At 48.9% G+C, this 19,994-nt stretch overlaps 9 protein-coding genes across 9 annotated transcripts; 4 read left to right on the forward strand and 5 right to left on the reverse strand.

The window, feature by feature from the left end:
* Positions 1-1,394: 1,394 nt before the first annotated feature.
* On the forward strand, positions 1,395-1,889 carry L228DRAFT_265634 (hypothetical protein; the record flags this gene model as incomplete). Its single annotated transcript, XM_018334738.1, has 2 exons — positions 1,395-1,412; positions 1,521-1,889. The coding sequence occupies 2 exons, from the start codon at positions 1,395-1,397 to the stop codon at positions 1,887-1,889; spliced, it is 387 nt and encodes a 128-aa protein (XP_018190715.1).
* Positions 1,890-2,656: 767 nt separating this feature from the next.
* L228DRAFT_62964 (hypothetical protein) lies at positions 2,657-5,166 on the forward strand. Its single transcript, XM_018336786.1, has one exon. The coding sequence runs from the start codon at positions 2,762-2,764 to the stop codon at positions 4,901-4,903; it is 2,142 nt and encodes a 713-aa protein (XP_018190716.1). The 5' UTR covers positions 2,657-2,761; the 3' UTR covers positions 4,904-5,166.
* Positions 5,167-5,275: 109 nt separating this feature from the next.
* Positions 5,276-5,954, reverse strand: L228DRAFT_265636 (hypothetical protein; the record flags this gene model as incomplete). The annotated part of the gene is made up of 2 exons (XM_018334739.1): positions 5,276-5,332; positions 5,502-5,954. The coding sequence occupies 2 exons, from the start codon at positions 5,952-5,954 to the stop codon at positions 5,276-5,278; spliced, it is 510 nt and encodes a 169-aa protein (XP_018190717.1).
* Positions 5,955-7,715: 1,761 nt separating this feature from the next.
* On the reverse strand, positions 7,716-8,768 carry L228DRAFT_62976 (hypothetical protein). Its single transcript, XM_018336787.1, has one exon. It carries the CDS (start codon positions 8,672-8,674, stop codon positions 7,817-7,819), a length of 858 nt encoding a protein of 285 aa, XP_018190718.1. The 5' UTR covers positions 8,675-8,768; the 3' UTR covers positions 7,716-7,816.
* A 949-nt stretch (positions 8,769-9,717) lies between these two features.
* On the reverse strand, positions 9,718-10,732 carry L228DRAFT_207677 (Diphthine synthase; the record flags this gene model as incomplete). The annotated part of the gene is made up of 3 exons (XM_018329729.1): positions 9,718-10,315; positions 10,384-10,508; positions 10,598-10,732. 3 exons carry the CDS (start codon positions 10,730-10,732, stop codon positions 9,718-9,720), a joined length of 858 nt encoding a protein of 285 aa, XP_018190719.1.
* A 210-nt stretch (positions 10,733-10,942) lies between these two features.
* Positions 10,943-12,942, forward strand: L228DRAFT_243956 (transcription factor spt3). Its single transcript, XM_018331812.1, has 4 exons — positions 10,943-11,137; positions 11,650-11,739; positions 11,808-12,629; positions 12,688-12,942. Exons 1-4 carry the CDS (start codon positions 11,096-11,098, stop codon positions 12,691-12,693), a joined length of 960 nt encoding a protein of 319 aa, XP_018190720.1. The 5' UTR covers positions 10,943-11,095; the 3' UTR covers positions 12,694-12,942.
* Positions 12,943-13,677: 735 nt separating this feature from the next.
* Positions 13,678-14,331, reverse strand: L228DRAFT_236288 (hypothetical protein; the record flags this gene model as incomplete). The annotated part of the gene is made up of 1 exon (XM_018330809.1): positions 13,678-14,331. One exon carries the CDS (start codon positions 14,329-14,331, stop codon positions 13,678-13,680), a length of 654 nt encoding a protein of 217 aa, XP_018190721.1.
* Positions 14,332-15,059: 728 nt separating this feature from the next.
* L228DRAFT_208363 (glycoside hydrolase family 132 protein) lies at positions 15,060-16,127 on the reverse strand (the record flags this gene model as incomplete). Its single annotated transcript, XM_018329757.1, has 3 exons — positions 15,060-15,435; positions 15,499-15,731; positions 15,792-16,127. 3 exons carry the CDS (start codon positions 16,125-16,127, stop codon positions 15,060-15,062), a joined length of 945 nt encoding a protein of 314 aa, XP_018190722.1.
* A 2,617-nt stretch (positions 16,128-18,744) lies between these two features.
* L228DRAFT_265642 (leucine carboxyl methyltransferase 1) lies at positions 18,745-19,943 on the forward strand (the record flags this gene model as incomplete). The annotated part of the gene is made up of 2 exons (XM_018334740.1): positions 18,745-18,997; positions 19,057-19,943. The coding sequence occupies 2 exons, from the start codon at positions 18,745-18,747 to the stop codon at positions 19,941-19,943; spliced, it is 1,140 nt and encodes a 379-aa protein (XP_018190723.1).
* Between the last annotated feature and the right edge of the window lie 51 nt (positions 19,944-19,994).

Consider the following 19,994-nt stretch of genomic DNA (forward strand, 5'->3'; position numbering starts at 1 on the left):
CCTCTTTGCTCTCTGGGAGGGAATCTCGTGCCGTTAGCGTTGCCGATAAGGGTCCGGTAAGCTGTGATTGTCGCCTGGGCAGGAATCTCGTAGCGGAACATTTGGTGATCCGCTAGCACAGACCCCATCAGCATCATCACCGCCCCACTTGTGCTGACTTCATGGCCAAGAGTAAACAGAGAGGAGTAACCCGCAAAAAGATCAGAGGTACCTGAGGTCTGTACAGATCACAGATCCTAGGACATGTCTATATAGACTGGGCTTTAGTTCAGAGATTCCTTAAGAGCGATTGCCAGTCGCTGCACGAAATGGGATTCCTTCTCGTCCACTAAATGCATCTAACTTCGTTCCCACCGCCCTGCACCGGCCTAGTTCCACAATTTCTTGTGTATTCAACTCCGTCAAAATAAAATCATTGCTATGAGAACAGAAGCAGAGATTAAGCAAATTATAAATGTTCATAAGTAAGCTGAAGAATGGTGTCTAGGACTGTGGATACAACGGAATAAATACACAGCTTGTAAGAACGACAAAGCATATCGGAGGAAGTTTAACATAGGGTTTACATATGAACCAATTGACCATGTCATAGTCTTTTCATTACATTCTAGGTAAATCGTACCCCTTTTTCCTCATACGTAGTACATGTAGTCATAGCTACCTTATTCTGCGGGATAACTTTATAGTGCACGACCTGAAATCACGTGGCATGTGGCTGTGCTCGCGGAACGGAAGCTAATTAACGCCGACCAAGCCCTAAACGGCGGTGGTTCGGTCGTCCGCATCCAGCCGAACAGGAGGAGAAGTGACTCTACAAGGAAGAAATGGCTTGATCTAGGAACAAATCGAGAGTAGTAGCTATAGTAGTAAAAAGAGGGGTGTGCGAGCATTCGATCCAGATTACTCGCGGAGCTGCTTTTATCACAAGTGCCTTGAAGCTGAGAAGAGAGAAAGGTCCTGACAAATATTTGACCTTCAGAATCTGTTGAGTGAGATTACATTAACCTTGTCCGCCAAGAGCCAAGACCTCGTGGCGTCATTTTGGAAGAAATCGGAGATAACTTCTCTGCACGGCCATTCTCCCCTCTTACTGCCATCATTTATCCCCTGAGAAAAGGGATAGAAGAATAGAGCGTAAAGAATACAGCATTTTATCGCCACTGGTTTTGCCTCTGGGGTTGTCGTGACGCGGCCCATAAGACGTTTCCGACTTTGCCGCCGTGCGAATCTCAACACCTCATCTTACTACTTCCTCCTCACATTTTTGAGCACCCGTCGCAACACAAATCTTCAAAAGCTGAGATTGCTCAAGCTAAATACAATTACGTCCTGAGCAAAAAAAAGAAAACTTTTATATTTCATCTATCGCATATCAAGCTACACCTGCAAACGCAATGGATAACAACAAATACGTGAGTTTACCTCCACCGCCCTAGGTATTCAGCATTTCGAAAGGCTTTTTACCAGCACCGTTGAACGACTTGACTTGCGAAATTATTGCTAACCTTGCGATCTATTAGGAATCCCCGCAAGGCCCGCCTCCCAATTACCCTCAGGTCCACCACGACGCTGGCCCCGTTCAGTCCCCTCCTCCCGTTGCTTCGCCCCACCCATACTACCAACAACAGCCCGCCAGCGCGGATTACTACGGCGGCTATCCACCTCAGCAACAGGGACCAGGAAGCGGGTACTACCAGCAACAGCAAGGAGGATATTACCCGCCCCAGCAAGGATACTATGGCGGCCAACAGCAGCCCATGTACTACCAGCAAGGTCAGCCGCCGCAGGGCTACTATGCGGATAACCGGGGAAGTGGTGCGGCAGAAGGTATCTGCGCAGGATTGCTCGGTGCGCTGGCCTGCTGTTGCTGCTTGGACTTTTTCTTCTAAACTTCTTGATTGATGGACTCTGGGCGAAGGCGGGATAGCTAGCTGCTTGTCCTAGAGCGTATTGATCTGAGTGCGCTAATTCGACTTGGAGCGTGAGGGTCTGGCTCTTTTCGTTCTTAATATAATTCCTAAGAATGGTATTACTGGAGTTCTTGGGAAACGATAAGATAGGCGCGGCGCATTCTACTACTTTCTTTTTTTCACTTTTATCTTGAAACTTCACTGGAGTAATTTGCAATGGGGGCCATTTATTTGTCATTTTTGTCTATTTCATTGTTTCACACTGGTTTGGTTCGATTTGGTTTCAATTGGTATTTTGGACTGCTTTCAATACAGGTGTCGGATATAGCAACCTCCTTCAAAGCTTGTGGTATGGTCATTTTATTGTTATGGTGGATAATGCCAATTGCAAGTAATTACTTCTTGGGTTCTATCTATCCTTTATCACATGAAGCTTACTTAAGATGTAATAAAGTGAAGAATTATTAATCTACCCGTGATATGACAAACATGGTGACGGCGCTTCGGATCGCCACTATAGACGCCATTCGGCAAGCCACAGGGACGAGCTCCTCGGCATATTGCTCGCCTAAACTTCCGACATACAGCTCGGAGATACTGCGGCAAAGAAAAAAAGTTCGTTTAGAATTCTTCTGTGGCTGAGGGTGGAAATCAACAAACGTGATTCTACTGTACAGTGCATAAATCTGTCCTTACAATTACTGTTCGCTCCTTTGTTTACTCTATTACCTTTTTATTTTTTTTGTCCAAAAGTATTTCTGGTATACTGGTTTTGGAAAAGACAAGTGTTTCTCGTTTGCAGCACTCTGCGTTTTGCTTCTTTTGATACCCATATTTCGCCCCAGTTCACTATGAGTTCAAGTTCATATTCCGCATGGCTTGACAAGAGGAACACTCTGACGGCTCAGCTGGAAGAGGACCCTTACAATCTTGTCATTTACAGCCAGCGATCCCACGTCTATGAAGAGCTGGGATATCCTGACCTCGCAGCCAGCGACGCCTATCGGGCCCTGCTGCTAAGCGATGAAGTGCAGGATGACTGCGGGGAATATTACGAGGACGCACGTGCGTCGTTTGAGAATTTTTTGAGAAGAGAGGGGTTGGGTTCTACAGCATCTGAAGATCACGAGACCGGGTCAAATGCAGAGACATCCACTGGACTGGCGGAGAGATTGAATGGCGTTTCTTTTTCGTCTGCAGATCCTGATGCCAATGGGCAGGAGAAGGAGGAAACGAACGACGAAGACGAAGACGAGGAAGAGGAAGAGGAAGAAGACGAAGAGGACGAAGAGGACGGCTTACCTGATGAACTCGTCGAGGAAAAAGTCAGCGAGTATGCACTGGACAGCTACAGAACCATTGCACGCAACCTCAAACACATAGGCTGCGCCAGGAGCGCTTTTGACTTTTGCAAGCGCGGGCTTTACGTTTTCCGAGGAGACCCGGTCATCTCTGCGCTCAAGCAGGAGATTATACAGGAACATTTCCCTTCTTCTTCTTCTTCTTCTTCTTCATCTTCCAGCGACAACACAACGACTATCCCTGCCGACTTTGACCCAGATGATCTCCCCGAGAAAGGATCCGTCCGGAGAGAACTCTACCCGTGGAACAGCCACAAGCCGGACCGGTTTTCGGCCGAAAGTCTCGCATTCCTGAACGAGGAGATGCGCAAAGTTGCGCCGAAATGCGAGGTCCGCGTCAGTACGCTTCCGCTGCTCGGCAGCGCCGTGCAAGAAGGCGGCGAGGCCAAGCAGGATTCGGATTCGGATTCGAATTCGAATTCTACGACGACGACAACAACAGCAGCAGCAACTTCAATTCAGCAACTCGGCGTATTCGCCAAAGAAGACATTGCTCCCGGCGAAGTCTTTCTCAACGAAAACAGCTTGTTGACGGCGAATAACCGCCTGCACGAACCGCTCTGCGACGCGTGTAGTTCTGTCTTGCCTCATAATCTCCCGGCTGGTTCACTGTCTGCCGCTTTGGCCGGCGAACATCCCTCCAACTCTTTGTCCCTTTCCTCCTCCACCACCACTGCTCCATCAGGCTCCTTTTCTCCCTCCTCCACATCCAACCCCACATCCTCTTCTCCTCCCTCCGCATCAGACCCCTCTTCTCCCTCCGCCTCCAACCCCACAACGACAACAGCAGCAGACATCCCCTACTGCCCATCCTGCGACGACACCGTCTTCTGCAGCCGCACCTGCTACGACCTCGCCATGACGCACTACCACCCCTCCGTGTGCGGCAAAGACGTCGACACCATCGCGCGGGACACCTCCGCCCGCGAGGCCGCCGACGCACTATACCTCCTGCTGCTGGGCCGGGCGCTCGCCATGGCCGAAACGACAGGCCACCACCCGCTGGAGCTCAAAGAAGTGAAATTCATCTGGGGCGACTTCACGTCCCCCGCGCACCCGGTCGACAGTCTCCCGTTCACCTTTGCCTCGAATATCCAGGGGCCCCTGCATATCCTCGAGAAGATGGATATCAACATCTTCACGGCCCTCGAGCGCTATGATACCTGGGTGCTCAATACCCTGTATGCAAAGTTTAGAGGCACCGCCTCGGCCCGTCTGAGTACCCGCGATGGACGCCCGGAAGTTTCGGCTGTCCATCCCATGTGGTGTCTTGCGAATCATAGCTGCGATCCGAATGTTAGCTGGGAGTGGGGCGGCAGTGTGCGCTTCTGGGCGCGTGAGAGGCGCGTGAAGTGGGGTGATGGGTTGGGTGACGGGGTGGGCGGTGGGGAGGGTGGTGGGAAAGCAGAAGCAGGTGGGGAGGGTAGTGGAAAAGGAGAAGCAGGTAGGGAGCAAAAAGAACAGACAGGCCGCATCGGCGGCGTCAAGGCCGGAGAGGAAATCATGAGTCACTACTGCGACGTCGATCTGGGCGTCCACGACCGAAGAGAATGGGCCGTCGGCGCGCTGGGCGGGCTGTGCATGTGTGAGCGCTGCGTGTGGGAGGACAAGCACACCGGCGAGACTGCATGATTGAGCCCGGATTCTTTTTTCCAACGGTGTTGACCAACGAGTGTTGATATTAGAATTAGGTAACTATACAACGAAAGTTTATGAGCCATTGCATGTCGCGATACTAGCACTCTTTTCTTTTCTTCTCCCCGGATGACAAAACTCTTTTCCCGAAAATAATTAATATACCTATACGCCGAAATAACCCGTGAACAGCAGCCAGGTAGAATGACGATGATATCGCTAGTGATTACCACCCAAGTAAGAGAGCCAGAAACCGTGTGTGGACCAGACACATATCCACATATCCCTGATTCCTCCAAGGCTTTCAACGCCTTTTTTCTTTTTGTTGTGTGTGATTGACGCAGGAGGATAATCAGATACTCCAACGACTTACTTGCCGCCTCCAGCTCCGAGCCATTTCCGCAAGGCTCTTCTTGATTTCGTTCCCTATCGGCCAACACTGTCAGCGCCCTCATTACCCAGAAGAGAAGAAGAAGAAGAAGTCCAAAAAGAGGGGAGCAAATACAAACAAATATTAAGAGTGTTAGAAGAGGGAAAAAAGAAAAAGAAAAAGAAAAAGAAAAAAAAATAAAAATAAAAATAAAAAAGTGTATACCTCATCATTCTCATCATTCTCATCATCATCAACCGTCATACTCCGCTCCTCATCACCATTATACACCACAAACCAGCCTACTTTCTCCTTGGGGGCCAACTGGTCGCGCAGCTCGACCAGCGCGCCCCACTGCTCGGGGGGCACGCCCTCGCCCATGACCTCGGCGACATCGCAGCTGAGATTGCACGTGTGCACTTTATCCGCGACAAAGACGTAGGGCTGCGTGACGGCGTTGGTGGTCAGGTCCTTTTCGTCGTGCTGCTCGACGAGCCGCAGGTGCGGCAGCGAGGCCATGGTCTCGGGATACAGGTTGTGGAAGGACCCGATGATGGATTCGGAGGAGCCCGGCGCAATGGTCCATTCGGCGGCCGCGTCGTCGAGGTTCTGCAGGATGATGTGGATCCGGATGCTGGCGCGTGGCCACCGGAAGCCGTGCAGGAGATAGACTGGCATTTTTTTTTCTGCCCCTTCGGGAGAATGATGCTCCCCCTCACTTTTTTTGATTTCACCCAACTCAGGTAATTGAGGTGGTTGAGGGAAGGGATAAGGGAAAGGTTTTGATATAGTTCGCTCTGTCCAGAAGGTTCTCCGAGTCCGGAACAGCGTGTAGTCGGAGATGATGGTAAAAATCCCAGAGGATCTCCAGAAAGGAAACAAAGCGCCTCGAAAAATGGATCCAGGAAAAGGTATAGTGTGATAAGTAAAATTGACTGCAAGAGAACCAGATGGTTGGAAAAAATGTCAGAAGGCGATAGCTCCTCAGCGAAGGAATTCCGTGGTTGCGCCTGTGCCGAATGCCAGTTCGAATACACCAGGACACTCAACCCCGTCTGCCCCGGAAGAAGGCTTCGGAAATCAGAGCTTTCCCTTCGATCGAAAAGAAAAGGACAACTGTAATGGTGTCCAAGAAACGTCGTCGGTTTTTTAATAGTGAACAATGGACAACCAATCAACCCCAATCGCCGCCGCGAGAGACTCTGGTTTTGCACACACAGAACCTTGCAGTAATCGAAAACGTAGAACAGAACAAATAGATGACCGTACGACAAGAACAGACGGACTATCCAGGAAACAAATGGAATGCAAGCAGAGGGGGAATATAAAGCAAAAAGTCCAAGGCTTAACGTCGTCAGAGCACAAGGTCTACTTGCGCCTCAACATTGCGACACAGAACAGAACATCCGTGACATTATACGCAATTGAATCAAGCTGAAAATAACAAGATAGAAATGTAGCGATTGAGTCTGTGCAGCAGCAGCAGCAGCTTCTCAACACGCGGGAGCAATCGCCGAAATAGCAAGTCTGATCGAAAGAGCTACAAACCGGGCTCAGATGGCGGTAGAGGGAGAGAAAGGAAGTGCTTCGTATTGGGGAGATGTTCGGGTATTATCCTTGGGACAGAAGATGCGAGAAAAAAGAGATGAGATGAGACAAAATGTGATACAGTGATACTTTGTACAATGATATAAGAAAACGCACAAGAGAATCGAGTACCTCTGTATTTGTCTTGTGTCCTATCTGCACCTCATCGCATTGGGAAATAACCCGGACATAACAGTACTCGATAGCTATATCCCCTAGTCATATCCCCTGTCGAACAAACAAACGAGCTATGCTTTCCCCCTGTTTCTCCCTTTTAAAAAGTGGAGAATTGGACCCCGTATTCCCCAACCTTTTTTCGGTCTTAACGCGCGGGTAAGGGCGGGTGTTACTACAGTGTGACATCCCACCCCCCGTTGAAATGGGGTTGGCCCCACTAAATATAATTCTCCGAAATGCTGGAGCACAACTTTCAATGGGTCATGGACAACAATCTATAACCACAGGCAAGGGCAAATGCTGCATCACATGCAGTTAATTATCGGCTGTTACTGTGCAAAAGAAAGGCTACAGGATGCATAGATGAGTCAATTGGAAATTACACAGCGCGTAAATAAGACGACTTCTGCTGATTCCTCAACATCCACGAAACTCGTCATCATTTCGATCTATAAAGTCGGTGTGACCCAGGTAGTCACTTCAGTGCGAATATTCAAAGAGAGAAAATGAAAGCGTATTTCTTCTGTTCAATCACACATAATCCGCCTCAAGCAGGCAGTTACTAAAGATATATTTGAGAAATGAGACGACAAAAAAGACATCAACCAGATCAAAGATATTGTTGCCAAAAGGTTCGTAAAATTCATAAATTCATTCATGGCCAGAAATGCTCCTCACTTCTGGTAATATCAATCCGCGTTTAAGACATGAATGGCTGTCTCGCGGTCGGCATTCTTGCCTCCACGTTATCGACTGAAAATAACTCGCATGAGGAGCTAGTCTTCGAGAGACTGCGCCAACCCACTCAGGTCCATGAACGGTGCAAGTGATGGCGCAGTGGTCGTGAGCCCACAGGTTGAGTCCGGATGAAGAGGTAATGCTGGTTTTTGACTGCGCATCTCCCTTTTCAAGTCTTCGCGGACCTTTTCGATCAGCTTCGACATTATCTTTTCCTGGGTTTGGAGATGCGTTATATCATTCTTTTGCGTGTCCGGGACGCGCCACGCCAAGTACAGCTTCTGATGGCTAGGCGGAGTGGTATAGCCATTTGGGTGGTTCGAGATGTAGTGATAGCACAAGTAGCATGCAGGCTTACTGCATCCGATATACTTGTCTCCGTCCAAGAAAACGGCCTTGTTCCGTTCAAAGTGGTCAATAAGCAGCAATTCTGCATGTACACGAGTCTGGACCTTGACCCCTGCGCAAAGTATCTTCTCCAATTCTGCTTCAGAGTGAAGTGATCGAAGGCGCTCATGGTACAGATCGCGTTGAGCATCGTTCGCTTTAAACATTCGATTCACAACTCCTCCAATCTTGAGTTTCTTGGCAACCAATGGGATTTTTCGATCCTGGGCATGTGGCACGGTTCTGACTTTGAATCCATTGGCAAATTCTTGACGAAGAGAGATTGCAGCAGAGATCAAATGTCCCGAAACAGAGACAACCTTTCCCAGCTTATAATGAAAGCCAAAAAGCTTTTCAAAATCCTGTTCACGATGGCTTCCCGGTCCCGAGAGTCTCTTCACTTCTCTAAGAGCTGACGAGTTCCGTTCTGTATAACATTCACGAACTAGTTTGCCAAAGAGAGTGGTGTTCGTTGACATGTCATAGATGAGAACCAATTTATTCTGCATCCACAGCTCTAATTGAGCAAGGGGCGAATCGGGACACTCGTCGTCTGTGCTAGAGTTAGTGCTTGAAGCATGAAAAGAATGCGGTATTCTCAGCACCTTGATTTCGCCTTTCTTGTATCGAGCGCAGACATATCCCAAGGTATGTGGTCAATTGTGAAACATAGACACGGAGTCGTGGGCGAAGGAAATGGATTACGTCTGCCAAGATCTTCTGAAAAACAGCGGTTTCCAAGTCTTTCAAACTGCCCGCATCAAGACTCGCCCAGGAAAGTTCTTCGAGATCTTTGAGGAGTTCCTTCGCGAAGGCTATCACTTCGGGTTGGACCCCGCGGTTGGCCGCCAACCAAACAGTGATTCCTTGCGGCGTCGGCTGTAAGGCAGCAGCTGTAACGAAATCTGGACATTTTTTGTAAGAACATAGATAAGCAATTCCATCAACGAATTTTCTTCGAGTTTGCACTCTGTTGGCGCTCGAATCTTCCTCATCTGAGCACCTCGGCTTTATCCGCTGACCTCGAACTTTACCAAATGCATGCAACAACACAGCTGGCTCATACAAGCGCTTCAGAAATTTTGTTCTCAATTGAGGGAGTTCTTGAGAGGAGGCAGCCATTGGAATTATAATTGAGTACAAATAATATCTTCAATTTGTCGGTCTATCGTGTATCAATCGTTGGATATCTGAACAATGGGGGTCATGAGCAGTATAAATGAAATGCCTGCATTGAGCCTCTAGGCTATAGAAAAGGCCTTGCGCCATAGGCGTCCAGTCGCTTCCCTGCTGACCGAAATTTACGACGCCTTGAAGTGCTGTACAGAAAAAAAAATTAGCAGGGATATTGAAGCTGCGGTTCGATCCCAACCGCCCCAGCGGTGTATAAACAATGAGGAGAACGATTGCGACGAGCTCATTTACCCAATGACAACTGCCAACGGCATGTTCTTGGTGGAGGCTTGTGCTGCTCGTCGTGGCATTGGTGAGGCGAGGAGCGCGCAAGGCTGTCAGGCAACCATGCAGCCAAGGGTCATGGGGCCCGAGACAATTATTGCTTTCCTTCGTAATCCCTCTTCCAAACCTCATCAAACACGGCTACGTCGACTGCAAATTCCCTAATATAATCTCTTTCGAGATCGTGAACTCTGCTGCCTAAAAGGACAAGGCTGTGCAAAGGCTGTCCGAGGTCTGTCTCCGCCAATTGCTTCAAGGTGCCGGCGGCGAGTCTTTGATTGGGCGCCCCAACGCGTGCAGCACCTACAGCAAGGCTGTCTGGGCCATATGCGCCTTGCTTTCTATCCTCTTCGATTTCCAGCATTTGCGAAGCGCACTGTGCCACTGTCATGTATCGCGGTGACTCATACACAATCTTTCCTCGTGCCATCATCTCCAGCGATGGCTCCTTGACCTTGATATCGAGAAGCACAAGTGTGTGCAAGCCAATATTCCTGTTCTCAAGTACTCGGTCATACCAGGATGAGGGTTTCCAGTTCTCCGTAAAGAAGACCATCGACACGGTCTGTCCAAAATTGTATAATTGAAGTCCTGTGGCGCCGATGCCTGACATGATCGAAGCATTAGGCACCGTTTGGGTCGAGATATGCAGCTCTCGAGCTCGAAGAACGAGGTCTGTGTGCGTAGTCGCTCTACACAAAGTGGTCAGAAATGCATTGTAAGACGCCGCACAGATGCAGTAGGAAATGCTTCTGCGTACCCAAATGGATCCCCAACGACAAGAAAAGCAACATCAACCTTGTCGGCATCTGCCAAAATCTCATCGCTAGAAGATTCGACCATTTCTCGATCGGCAATTATGACGGGGCGGCCATAGTAGGCTTCCTACTTCCCGAACCGCCGTAAGCTTCTTGACGACTTCACTTCCACAGATAGAGCTATCGAAGAGTTACTGTTTCTTTCGATAAACTTACCAATTTCTCCTTGTCTACCAGTAAAATGCTCGTGTAGGCCTCGAGATAGACGCGGGCTGCCTTTTTAACAACTTCCAGACCCTTGACAGTGATATCGCTCTCGTCGGCGAGACCGAGTCCAACGAGATAAAGCATTTTCGTGTATTTTGACTATTGCGAGATTGAACCGACCGCGTAGAATGCTATAATTTCTGAATAATTCTCGTTATGCTCAATATTGACGGTCCGGCAAGACTTCCTGAATGCAGCAAAAGTTTTGGGCTGCTATGCTGTGAATTATACCGTGATTGGTCGCTAGGGCAAGGCGGTGAGTGGCAGGTCTCGTTTCCCATTCCCCAGATTTGGCCAGTATTATCTCCTTCCCTCAAAGTGATCGACATCATCCATCCTCCAACGAATGAACTTGAAGATCTCAAAGAGCTGAAACTCCTATGCTCTGTTTAATCTGTCATCCCGTTAATACAGCGCAGACATTGGAGGTGTTTACTCAACTCCAAAATGGCGGACAAGTCGGCCAAGTACCGGACGGAGATTCAGCAGGTAAGGAAAGCCCTCAGACATGCTAATCTTATCTGCTTGAAGTGCCTCGCTGTTGAACTTCTCTGCAATTTGGAGATAGGCGTTCCTTTGTTCAAGCACATGTTGTTATGAGAGCGTTTGACAGCCAAAAGTTCTCTGTTGGCATTTATACCCTGCTACTATGGTTGCGTTGCGACGCTTGCTGCATTTTTCTGAACAGATTGCTTCTCGGAACAAGCCTGACGACGTCATGTATTCGCGCATTCACTGTCCTGCTATTTTTCCAATGACTTTTCCCAAATTGGGACATCTGTTTATGAAGCTGTCTTATGCCTCATTTCAAGACTTTCTTTGCAGTCATTTGACTTGTCTGTTATCTGCGCGCAATTTATCCCAGCTTTCCTGCAATGACGCCTCCCCTACACAGCACTATTTACACCCTTGCCCTCTCATCCAAGTCAAATGTCGAAGACAAGCTTGATACGGAGAGCGCAGAGGAATGGACAGAGAGACTTACGGATCTACTTAACCAGATGATGTTCGTCTCGGGCGAGACGGCAGATATCCCTCCCGAGACCACCGGCACAGTGGAAGAGATTGTGCGTCAACAAGTCATTGAAATGGTTTGTCTTTTCCCCTCTTCGCATATTTCGCATGCTATCTACAACATTAACCATTCTCTTCAAATCAGCTGAGCCAATGTACCTCCCAAGCGGCTAGAAGAGGCGTCCGTTCTATTTCTACAGAGGACCTCATCTTCCTTATCCGCCATGACAAGGCAAAGGTATCGCGCTTGCGAACCTTTCTCTCCTGGAAAGACGTGCGAAAGAACGTCAAGGACTCTGATGACAAAGGAGGTGCTGATGCTGATTTCGTCGCTGGCGATGACCCTATCGGTGCAGGAGTAGTTGGCGGACCTGGTCCCGGAGGAGATGCGGGCAAGAAGAACAAGAAGGCCAAAGTCGGATTACCTTGGGAAGTTCCTAGTCTGTACAGCGAGCAAGTGCCGGAAAGAGAAGACGAGGAGGACGAGGAAGAAGAGGAGATGAACTACGCCACGCTGCAACGACTGAAGAATGCCGATGAGCGCACAAAGAACATGACAAAGGAAGAGTACGTCCACTGGTCCGACTGCCGCCAAGCTTCGTTTACTTTCCGCAAAGGCAAACGTTTCAAGGAATGGGCCGGCTTTGGTATTGTTACCGATAGTAAGCCGAATGACGACATTGTTGATATTCTGGGTTTCTTGACCTTTGAAATCGTCCAAACGCTCACCGAGGAGGCGCTCCGAGTCAAAGATGCCGAGGATCAATTCAAGCGTGAAAGTGGCGGAGAAAACCAGAGCCGGAAACGTAAGCGTGAGAGCGGTTTATTCGATCCCCCAGAGGAAGTGCGCGCTCCAGTTCAACCGCGACACATACAGGAGGCTTTTCGCAGGCTGCAGCACCGCGAGAACAAGGGCAAGGCCATGAGAATGTATGGTCGTTCTCTGCACAGGACGCCCCTTAAGATGGTAAGTCATACCTGCGTTGCCCTTTCGGCCTTGTCTCTGAACAAATTTTCTCTCGCAGATTTAAGAATGATCTTTGCATTGCATTTCAACGAATGACGTTAAATACAATGCTTCTCTCGAATATGGTGGCTTTATCTCAGTGGCGTTAAAGGTTTAATTAGATACCACCACCTACCTGGGGCGGGTGGAGAAACGGACGGCGTGTGATCGGAACAAGGAATATTAAGGACGTTACATTTAGCATTGCGTTCTACAAGTGCAGTTTGTCACATATATCTAATGAAAGGCGGACCGAATCATGGTTACTCTGCCGAATATTCACATTATATGTCCTATCTTGTCTCCCACGAGACTTGGAACTGTTTCCTTATTTCAATCATAAAACCCATGCTAGCTATGCAATATGGGATATTTGGTTCATTTTACCCCGTATATCAGTTTATATCGGGTTTCAGGATCGATGACAAGTATTTTCCCCGAGATCCATGCCGTCCGCCAACTTCCTCTCAGATCGAAGTGCGAACAAGGCCTTGCAAGTCTCTTGCGATGCTGTGCTGCATTCCTCAGCTTTGGTATCGAATACCAGTACTATATCCCAGCAAGAAGACTTCCTGTAAAAGTCTTTCGAATCGGTCGACTGGTGCCGAGAAGGCATAGAAGCCATGTCCAGTTCACTAAGACAAGACAATCTCGCCTAATATCTCCATCTGTACAGAGCCGCTCATCTGCTCGCCGATGTTTTATGAGACAATGCTCAGTACGTCTAAATTTGGCATTGCATGAGAATGAACGTGGTGAAGCTTAGGCGCGATTTCGACTCTTTCCCTGATTTGTATTCCATAGGGAAATTAAATGGCGAAAAACGATTGAAGACCTGCATTTGCAAGCTTGAAAGTGTTTATCTTCAGGAACGAAATCGTATGCCCGAGTCGTAGAGGGACGATGATAGCTGTCGGATTGCGCACCATGTCCACTGGAGATTTAAAACCACAACCGGACAGGCTCACCAAGAAGGATCCCATCCTTGCCATACTATATTTCCCCATCATCAACAAATGATTCCATTCCCCTCATACTGGTCTTCCTCTTTTATCCCCATTCCATCCTTTGTCTTTCTTCGCCTCTCTCTGCGCTTTCTTCTCCTTTCTTCCCGCTCGCGTTCGTCCTGTTGCTGGCGCGTTTCCAAGCGCGTCTTGAGATCAATCACTTCATCCTTCTTCTCCTCTTCGCGCTTGCGCTTGAGCCACGCCAGCCGCTCCCTGACATCCTCCAGCGTCGCTTTGCGCACTTCGCCCGACTGGCCCGTGTTGGCCAAATGCTGGCGGCTGTTCAGATGGTCGACAAACTGGAGGTTATCTTTGAACGTGAGGTCGCAGTCCGGGCAGTAGAAGCCCGCGCCGCGCCCGCGCTTTCCGATGCCCGCCCCTGCGGGGACAAGCATCGTCTTGCCTACGTTCGCGCTGACATTGAGCCGCTCGGCGCGCGACTGAGTTTCTTTGGCGTCGGGCGGGGTGGCGGCGCGTGGAATGTACTTTTTGCCCGCGAGCTTGGCTTCGTAGCGTGCCTTGCCTTCTTCTTTGACTTTGGCCTCCCGTGCCGCTGCCTTTGCGGCGTATTCGTCCCGGTTCCAAGTCTTGCGGAAGTCAGTGTCCCCCGCTGGGCCGGCCCCGTAGGCCGATGAGGGCGCCTTTCGGTCGGCCATTTGGTGGTGGTTTGAAGGGAGACAGAAGTGGGGGAGTTAGGGATGTGTATGTGTCCAAACGGCGTTGAATTGGATAAGTCGCCTCCAGGGTTAAAAGGTTCGAAGGAAGGTGTGGAAGGATCAAGGGTTATGTTAGAAGAGCTGCGGGCTTGTGTTTAAGCTCTTTCGCGGCGGATGATGATGATGATGATGATGCTGCTTAAGAAAAGTTGGGGCTTTGCCGTTGTTGGAATAGCGCAGAAACGACGGAGGGGGATGCTCTGGGGCGCTGTACTTCCGTTCGTTCGTAACTTGACGGTTGGAACCCTCGGAGAGCGCTCCATCTTCCACACGGGGTACATATCGTGGGGCTCGTGATACCACATTTAGAGGTCACCATCCTTATCACTATAAAGTACAGGGGTTTAATTGTATATCCAAATGTGACTTTTATTGTGCCCAATCTCCAAGATCAGAGAGTATTGGTAATATATGACTGGAACCTCCAACGCCAGTACCTCTATAATTTTCGGTTTCCAAGTCTCTATCATCAAAAATTCTATCGCAGTGATACAATGTAAAAGAAGGTAATTGTGGGGTATTATAAAGAGTGTGGAGAAGTGTAGAAACGAATGGTCAGGTTCAAGCCAGTTGAACCGCAAAAAGATGTTGTGAGGTTAGATCAGCGAAGGATTGAAATGGCGACCAGCGCCTTTTCAAAATCGGTCCAGATTCCAGAAAGGTTTGAATCAAGCGCTGTTGATGACAATGTGCGCTTTGACGCCCTTGTGGGCAGCGACAGTGCAGGCGTTGGCACCGCCAGCGCCTGTGTTGCAGCCAGGTCCCTTGCAGGCATTGACACCGTTGTCCAGGTCGATGGCGCACGGAAGACCGTCGCAGCCGTCGCCATCACACTGAATCTCAGCGGTGAACTTGGGCTTATCATTGCGGAATGGCGTCGTCTGCTCAAGGTAGATGGGGTTCCAGCCCAGCTTAACATAGGTGATTCCATTTGAGTCGGTGTTGGCGCCAGCAACGTAGGGAGCCCAGTTACCATAAGGGTTGGCAGTAGATCCCCAAACGCATCCGTCATCGGTAGAGACTCCAGGAGGGTTGATATAATAACTGTTGAGTAAATATTAGCAAAGCTCAATCAAAACAAAGAAAGGGGGTCTGGTTTAGACATACTGAGCAGAAGTACCAGCCCAGTAGGTCTGGTCAGGAACAGCAAGAGTGGTTTCGCTTGTAACGTCCGTGGGGATGAGCATAGCTTCATTACCCGGGAGGACAGTTTGGCAGAAAGCAACGTTGCCGCCGGCATTGTTCTTGGCAGTAACTGCGCCGGTGCCGTTTTGGCAGTAGGGCTTGTCAGAGAAAGGCTTGGAGATGCTGCCATCCGAGTCGCAGTGCAGACCACCATACTATTTGCAAGTTAGAATTCACTTTCAAACGATGACAGAGATGTAAAGTCCAAGGCTCACCTGAGATTGAGGATAACTGTAGGTTGTCGCATTGGGATCCCATTGCATGCTCAGCTGTCCGGAAGGACAGGCATATGGGCACCAGCTATTAGGCGTGCACTGCTGGTCAGGGCTCATAGCCCAGCCGGCATTGGAAGAGCCAGGCGTAACGGAAACGAGGCCATCATTGCCTGGGAATGCGCACTGTCCGTCGCGCTTTCCCAAGTTGGATCGATGACGGTGCTGGTGTCTCCTTGCGATAGGGCTCAGTTGAGAACCGTCGTGCTGGGCCTCTGTGAAGGATGAGAGGAACTCCAGGGTGAAAACCACTGCTGACGCAATTCCAACGGTCTTCATCTTGAGAAAAAGAGTGTGTGATATATTTGAAATGAATGTGTGAACTGGCGTCGAGCCTTTCAAAGTTGGAAAGAGAAAAGTGAAAGAAAAAAGGAGAGACAAGATGGCACTACTATACTCGCAAGAGACAGACGGATGATTGAGGCTGACCAGAGCAGGAATTGAAGACCATTAAATAGACTCCATGGAGGGGAGCAATCTTGCGTACGGCAACGCATACTGCCCATGGGGGGATCCAGTCACTCCACCGTCGATCGGCAGGAGAACATGACTGTATCCATGGTATGAGAGCGGCAACGCGCCCCAAGAGGGATAGGTGAGGGTAGAAAAGCCGTCTTTGCACGGCACATCACCGTCTGTCCCACCGGACCATTTCCATTCTGAGTTTTAGAGTACAATATACTCAAAGTACTCTGTGTGAATGCCTTGGACTTTTGTCCGGGCCTTCATCGGAAGCTCAACGGCCGCGCAAGCGGAATCACGGCCCCATTGCGTGTCCAATTTGCGGGCCGTGAAAGTCCCCATACGCCTAAATCTAGACCCATAAAAAATATGAAGAATAGCAAAAGAAGGCACCAATAATGACGCAGGTCAATTCTCAGTTTCATGACAAAGCAAACAAAGATGAAATAGGCATCCAAGGCCTTATTCTCCTTCTAACAACGTTTTGGAGGCCCATGTCAAAGAAACACCAAGTAGGCTGTCAACAACGTGAAGCAAACTTTCGATTCGGTCGGTGCTACTTCCGTACCATATGGAAAATTAACCATGAAAAGCAAAAAAATTTGAAAATGGACTTAACGGCTCTCAAATGGTGCCGATCCATTGTGACAGGAGCAGCAAATCAAACAATGGCAGGCGAACAGAAAAGTACTAGCCGAAAGGATGTCCATATGCCCTTGTACTAAACCTCTACTAGCCGCGGACTGGCTGGTCCAAGTGGCAAGCCGAACGGCCTGCCATCTGACGAACCGATCCAGGAACGACTCATGTAGTTGAAAGGTGGACTGGAAGGCTTGGTCAATGGCAGCGGCCGTTGACGAGAAATGGAAAAGAGCCGAAAGTGACTTCTTGTTGCGTCAATCGTAAGTGAAAGGGATTTCGAGCCCTACTCGTACTCTAGCAGGGAGGGAAAAAGCCGGAGAAAGCCGGGGTGCATGATCGACACGGCCCGGGAATAATCCATCCTCTTGGGTTCTTTTCATACCCCTGTCAGTTCCATCGTAACTTTTCTCACTTGTTCCTTCCCTCTCGGATCGACTCCGGGACTACCACGGTGGGTCTCCAAAGATCCCTTTCGTCTTCGTCAGCCAATATATGGATTTGTCCATCGTCACCTCTGGCAAGACACGTACGAGTAAATTTTTGCATGCAAATTTTATTAAAAATTAACCTAGATGAATGCGAGTACTATGTTCCGTCGAATAATTTTTCCAATTAAGAATCTTGTAGTAGGTGATCTAGCCAAAATTTTATGTCAATATTTTCAATACATTGCCATGTACCCCTGAAACCAACGAGGTTATTGAGCTCACTGTTGACCTTGTTTCCATTTATTTCCAATATATCGGGATTACAGCTACTTCATTGAATGTTGAGGTTCAACCGTAATTAGATATAAAAACCACTCCCTCTACACCCAAACTGCGTAGGTGATTAAAATCTGAATCGATTGTCCAGGCTTTCTCGTCAGGTGTTTAATAGTCCATGACTCTTGACAAATTTATTGCTCGTAGCCATGTTCCGCAATAAATATCAAGAGGAACTTGCAAGACATGATTGCATTAACATCGGCAGCAGCAAACGACATCTATTGATAGCACAGGGTGTGAAAGTCAAAGTCAAAAGGAATTACGGTAGATTTGCCGAAAGGGTTCGCGGAGGAAGGTACCGACACTCCAGATCGGGTATGCCGCGCCGTAGAACCAAAGTACTGGGAACTCCGTGGCGAGTACTCGTGGCATTACCTCATTGGAACTAGTCTATTAAAAGCGAAAATCCAAATGGAGCGGAGCGAGGAGCATACGGAGTAATTTGCTGAGTCGAGGGTGAACATTTCAGAAAAGATTGCTCGCATGGGCAGCTTGTGCCTCCTCGCTCAAATGTTGTATAATATTCTTCTGGACCCATTAGATGATGCGTCGCTACTCTAGTCGATTGTGGCAGTTACCATCAAATTTTTTGTCGTCGTCGAGTGTGTGGGTCGAGGTGAGAGACTTTAAGAGAAAGTTCCCCCAGTCCCGTGCGTTCGAGCCGCTCCATCGTTAAATTAATCATCGTGATCAAACTCCAATACGGTACGGCATCGTGCGCCCCACTAAACGAACCCAGCGGTTCTGGTGGAGCGGTTCAATCTACACACTTCTTTTTCATTTCCCCCCTGCTAAGGTGGACTTGGCTCAAGCTTTCCGTTTCTTCCAACCAATACCGTGCATGATTCCCGCTCCGTTTTTCAAAGATCCCTGCAGAAGCAATATCGATAAGGTTCTGTATCGGCGACGAAATCCAAGAGGACTCTGTGCCACTTTTGTCAATTACCCTTCTGTGTGGTTCCTAAGATCAAATTTTCACCCCTCCGTTCCATTTTCGCTGCACCCTCAATTACATACGGTAATTGATGTCTGCTTCCCAAATTCCCAATCTCAATACGTTACGCGGCCCGCGCCTTCGGGGAAGAGGAAGGGGCGGTGGTCGAGGGGTACCCACCGGCTCCTCTGATCAACATTCAGGGGATCAAGTGGTGCAGCATACTGATCAGGATGCCACCGTCTCTCGACTTAGTGCTGTGGAACTGGGGTACATCTCTGACCCCTTTGTGAAGCTGTTTGTGGCGGAGGGAGCACAGAGACGGTTCCCGATTATCAATCGGGGTACGCCTAGACATTCTTAGAGCCGAGCTTGTTTGCCATTTCTGCTGACTTTGACATAGGCTCCTATGTCCGTACCTCAGCTATAGATGTGCTGGTTGATAGGTTCCTCAGGACTGATCTCTCACGCCCTAAACAGCTTATTTCTTTGGGGGCAGGCTCGGATACCCGCTATTTTCGTCTGGCTACAGCTTACCCCCAAACTCCCTTACTCTACCATGAGCTTGACTTCTCCACCAACACAAAGCAGAAGATTGCCACCATCAAAGGTTCCGATCTTCTACGCTCTTTAGTGGCTCAAGCCCATGACGATGACTCTGCTGTTCAAATCTCAGAAGATGGTACCGCTCTTCATTCTAAAAGTTATCATGTTCACCCGATAGACCTTCGTACACTGCGTCCACAATACGAAGGAAGTACACCGCCACCCTCGCTGCCGGGGGTAGATCCGCATCTGCCCACTTTGCTTCTTTCTGAATGTTGCCTCATATACCTTCCGCCAGTGTCGGCTGATGCCGTCCTGAAGTATTTTACAGAGTATATTTTCCCCAGGACAACTCCTCTTTCTTTGATCTTATACGAGCCTATCAACCCTAGTGATTCATTTGGACGTGTTATGGTATCGAATCTAGCAGCGAGAGGCATAGTGCTGCAGACTCTGAAGAGGTACTCGAGCTTAGCTCTACAGAAGGAGCGCCTGCGCGTCATGGGTTTCACAAGTGGCCAAGCAGCAGCTGATGTAGATTTTCTCTGGGAGAAATGGATCCCTGAAGAGGAGAAGGAGAGGATATCGCAATTAGAAATGCTGGACGAATTAGAGGAATGGACAATGCTGGCTAGGCACTATTGCGTAGCATGGGGCTGGAGAGATGGCGAAGAAGCTGACACACAAAGTGCATTCAATGGCTGGAAAAGCCTAGACGTACGGAGGACTGAAGCTCTTGTATAAATAAGAATTTTCTTCATCTATCAGAGGAGGAAAAGCACATGATCGATCCAA

Source organism: Xylona heveae, assembly GCF_001619985.1.
Source record: "Xylona heveae TC161 unplaced genomic scaffold L228scaffold_2, whole genome shotgun sequence".
Taxonomy (NCBI): Eukaryota; Fungi; Ascomycota; class Xylonomycetes; order Xylonales; family Xylonaceae; genus Xylona; species Xylona heveae.

Bases quoted from the DNA above. Each gene is read 5' to 3' on its own strand.
- L228DRAFT_62964 (XM_018336786.1), top strand. From the start codon at position 2,762: ATGAGTTCAAGTTCATATTCCGCATGGCTTGACAAGAGGAACACTCTG.
- L228DRAFT_243956 (XM_018331812.1), top strand. From the start codon at position 11,096: ATGGCGGACAAGTCGGCCAAGTACCGGACGGAGATTCAGCAG. The intron at 11,138-11,649 runs GTAAGGAAAGCC...CTACTTAACCAG, and splicing joins ACCGGACGGAGATTCAGCAG to ATGATGTTCGTCTCGGGCGA. The intron at 11,740-11,807 runs GTTTGTCTTTTC...TCTTCAAATCAG, and splicing joins GTCAACAAGTCATTGAAATG to CTGAGCCAATGTACCTCCCA.
- L228DRAFT_62976 (XM_018336787.1), bottom strand. From the start codon at position 8,674: ATGCAGAATAAATTGGTTCTCATCTATGACATGTCAACGAACACCACT.